The sequence below is a fragment of the Nuphar pumila genome, chromosome 2, assembly GCF_984573655.1.
Source record: "Nuphar pumila chromosome 2, dmNupPumi1.hap1.1, whole genome shotgun sequence".
NCBI lineage: Eukaryota > Viridiplantae > Streptophyta > Magnoliopsida > Nymphaeales > Nymphaeaceae > Nuphar > Nuphar pumila.
In genome coordinates, this window is record NC_143250.1 from 19,033,906 (window position 1) to 19,037,953 (window position 4,048).

General features: G+C 45.6%; 1 protein-coding gene across 1 annotated transcript; it reads left to right on the top strand.

Moving 5' to 3' along the window:
* Positions 1-2,639: 2,639 nt before the first annotated feature.
* LOC149844941 (kiwellin-like) lies at positions 2,640-3,558 on the top strand. Its single transcript, XM_089997394.1, has one exon. The coding sequence runs from the start codon at positions 2,691-2,693 to the stop codon at positions 3,342-3,344; it is 654 nt and encodes a 217-aa protein (XP_089853520.1). The 5' UTR covers positions 2,640-2,690; the 3' UTR covers positions 3,345-3,558.
* Positions 3,559-4,048: the final 490 nt, after the last annotated feature.

Here is a 4,048-nt window from a genome sequence, read left to right on the forward strand (position 1 = left end):
AGCCAGAACCAGTCACAAATTGCACGAACCAGTTTCATAAACCACTGAATCATTTTCGAGATGCTTGAATCTGTTCCAAAAACCCAAGAACCGATTTTAGAAGGACCGTATCGGTTCTTGGACCGGTTTTCTCCTTAATGGGTCAGGTTTTGGTCTTGATTCGACCCATAGTTACTGACCCGACCCAACTTGAAACAATAATGAGTCCTGAACTGCGTCTAAATGGGTTGAGACCAAACCTGGTCCACCTAGAACCTCAACGAGTCTGGGTCTTGGACCGGGTCTGACAGGTCCACTCGAAACCCCAATGGGTTCGGGTTCTGGACAGGGTCCAACCAGGTCAAACTTAGACTCGGTCCACACAGAACCCCGAATAGGTTTGAGTCTTGAACCGGGTCAGACTTAGACCCGGTCTACCATAAACTCCTACTGGTTCAGGTCCTGGACCGGGTCAGACTCAGACCTGATCCACTCATAATCCCCAATGGGTCTGGGTCTTAGGTCGGGTCAAACTCAGATCTGGTTCACCTAGAACTCTCAATGGGTCTGGGTCTCAAACTGAGTCCAACCAGGTCAGACTCAGACCCAATCCACTTGGCAACCCAACGGGTTCAGATTGCGGATCGGGTTCGACTGGGTTGGACTCAAATCAGTCCACCTGGAACCCCAATGAGGTTCAATCGGGTCAGACTTAGACCTTGTCCACCCGAAACCCCAACCGGTCAGGGTCTCAGACCAGGTCAGACTCAAATCGGTCCACCAAAAATATATAGCAATCGGTGGGTGAGTTTGACGATATATAGGGTATGAGGTCACGGATGACCGATTGTCCCTTTATAGGCAACTCCTCCCTCACCCTATAAATCTGTCTCTTTTTTCCTCAAGAAAAGCATGACTTAAAAACTGCATTCCCAAACAGAGAAACAACCAAATGGCCGCATCTCTGCTTGCAGCTCTGACTCTTATTTCCTTTCTTATGTTCCTCATGCTCTCAACACCTCAAATATTTTTAACTGCTCATGATTGCAAAAAGAATAGGCTAAGATTATTTAAGCACTTTCACTTCTCATAAACAACCTTCTAAGCACTACCACTTATCATAGACAATCTTAATAACAGTTATTTTATTCTCTCTATGAGTGAGAGATTGCTCTATACAAGATTCATATAGAAAACATAAATATGATATCCTTTATTGTTTACCTTTTCTAAGGCAAACATAATTGAGTCATTATCGTTCTACTTTGGTAAAAATAATAATATTCAAAGTTGATTTAACTTTTAATTCTTAATGAATTCACTTCAATTAGTGAAACTGATATATCATGTAACCAGAGATAATTCGATGATGTACCTTTGGGTACAAATATGTTCATGAGCTGGTATACACACCTACTTTTACACCCTTTATAAATTTGAAACACAATAACCTACCTAAATGGGTCCTTAAAGACCATGAAACAATTACTAAAATCTCTGAACCAGTTTAGAAAACTAGTGAACCAGTCAGAAACCCCCCCGAATCGGTCACAGGATGCCCGATCTCATAAACCATTGAACAAGTATATATGAAAAGGACTAAACCAATGCTCAAAAAGCCAGAACCAGTCACAAATTGCACGAACCAGTTTCATAAACCACTGAATCATTTTCGAGATGCTTGAATCTGTTCCAAAAACCCAAGAACCGATTTTAGAAGGACCGTATCGGTTCCTGGACCGGTTTTCTCCTTAATGGGTCAGGTTTTGGTCTTGATTCGACCCATAGTTACTGACCCGACCCAACTTGAAACAATAATGAGTCCTGAACTGCGTCTAAATGGGTTGAGACCAAACCTGGTCCACCTAGAACCTCAACGAGTCTGGGTCTTGGACCGGGTCTGACAGGTCCACTCGAAACCCCAATGGGTTCGGGTTCTGGACAGGGTCCAACCAGGTCAAACTTAGACTCGGTCCACACAGAACCCCGAATAGGTTTGAGTCTTGAACCGGGTCAGACTTAGACCCGGTCTACCATAAACTCCTACTGGTTCAGGTCCTGGACCGGGTCAGACTCAGACCTGATCCACTCATAATCCCCAATGGGTCTGGGTCTTAGATCGGGTCAAACTCAGATCTGGTTCACCTAGAACTCTCAATGGGTCTGGGTCTCAAACCGAGTCCAACCAGGTCAGACTCAGACCCAATCCACTTGGCAACCCAACGGGTTCAGATTGCGGATCGGGTTCGACTGGGTTGGACTCAAATCAGTCCACCTGGAACCCCAATGAGGTTCAATCGGGTCAGACTTAGACCTTGTCCACCCGAAACCCCAACCGGTCAGGGTCTCGGACCAGGTCAGACTCAAATCGGTCCACCAAAAATATATAGCAATCGGTGGGTGAGTTTGACGATATATAGGGTATGAGGTCAGGGATGACCGATTGTCCCTCTCTAGGCAACTCCTTCCTCGCCCTATAAATCCGTAGCAGATCACGTCATGCTGAACATGAGCGTTTTTGCTCATGCCGACATCATGGCCGTTTGTTTGCATTTTGGATGAATGCCACGTGGTTTTGTTGACTTTTGAGCTTTTTAAAATGCAAATAGGATGGTCAGCATTACCTGATCCCTCGCCCTATAAATCTGCCTTTTTTTCCCTCAAGAAAAGCACGACTTAAAATCTGCATTCCCGAACAGAGAAACAACCAAATGGCCGCATCCCTGCTTGCACCTCTGACTCTTCTTTCCTTTCTTGTGTTCCTCATACCCTCAACAACTGTTGCTCTCTCCTCCTGCAACGGCCCATGCAACACCCTCAATGACTGTAAGGGCCAGCTCATCTGCATCAATGGGCGTTGCACAGATGATCCTGATGTTGGCACACACATCTGCACTGCTTCCTCTTCTCCCAGCCCACCACCCAGTCAGGGTAGCTGCTCCTCCTCCGGCTCCTTAACGTGCAACGGGGTGATCTACCCAACCTACACATGTTCCCCTCCAGTTTCTTCTTCTACTAGTGCTCTTCTTACTCTTAATGATTTCAGCAATGGTGGAGATGGAGGCGGGCCCTCCGAGTGTGATAACTCCTACCATGACAACTCCGAGCTTATAGTCGCTCTGTCGACTGGTTGGTATGCCAATGGCAGCCGATGCGGAAAGACGATTCGCATCACTGCTAGCAACGGCAAGAGCACAACCGCGAAGGTGGTCGACGAGTGCGACTCGAGGAACGGTTGTGATGCTGAGCATGCAGGGCAGCCACCGTGCAAGAACAACATAGTTGATGGCTCTAGCGCAGTGTGGACGGCGCTTGGGCTTAACCAAGACCTTGGGATCGTGCCCATAGTTTGGTCCATGGCTTAGCTTGCACCTATATATCACGAATGCAAAATAAGTACTTCAAACTATACAAATAAGTAGTTGCTACTACTGCGTCAAAAAAATAAGTGGCTTCAAGGCCGTGCTGAACTGAAATACTGTTCACTATTTGATAGCCATGTGGGGCTGAAAATATAATATGATCTCGTGTTTCGATTTTCGTAACATGCAATAAAAACATAAAAATAAAAAAAACAAATATAAATTTTGCATCATGCTTACGTAACTTAATTATGAACTAGTCAACATATGACTTGGTCAAATTCCTCAAGCAAATTATATGGCATGGCATATATTTTGATAAGAGAGCACATCAGGTCAGAATCAGATCTGCTTGTTTTTTTTTTAAAGGCAATCTGTGGTTAGGCAGACCCCTACCAGTTATACAACTGTACCATTGGGTTTAACCTGCAACGTCCCAACACAAGGGGCTCGTTTTGTGTCATGGAAAGTGGGCTCTTTCCGGGGAAACGCATCGATGGGCATTCATTTTTTCGCTGTGAAAAGTGCTGTGCGTGCCATTTTACACTCTGAACGTGAGTTTTCCACAAAAACAGAGGAGTCCAATTCCATTTCTGTGACAGATAAATCCATGGAAGGGGTGCCGCGTCATCCCATTCCGTGACATGCAAATGCCCCCAAGGTGACTTGCACTAGCTGCTCCTATACCAGACATGCTAATCCCCCCG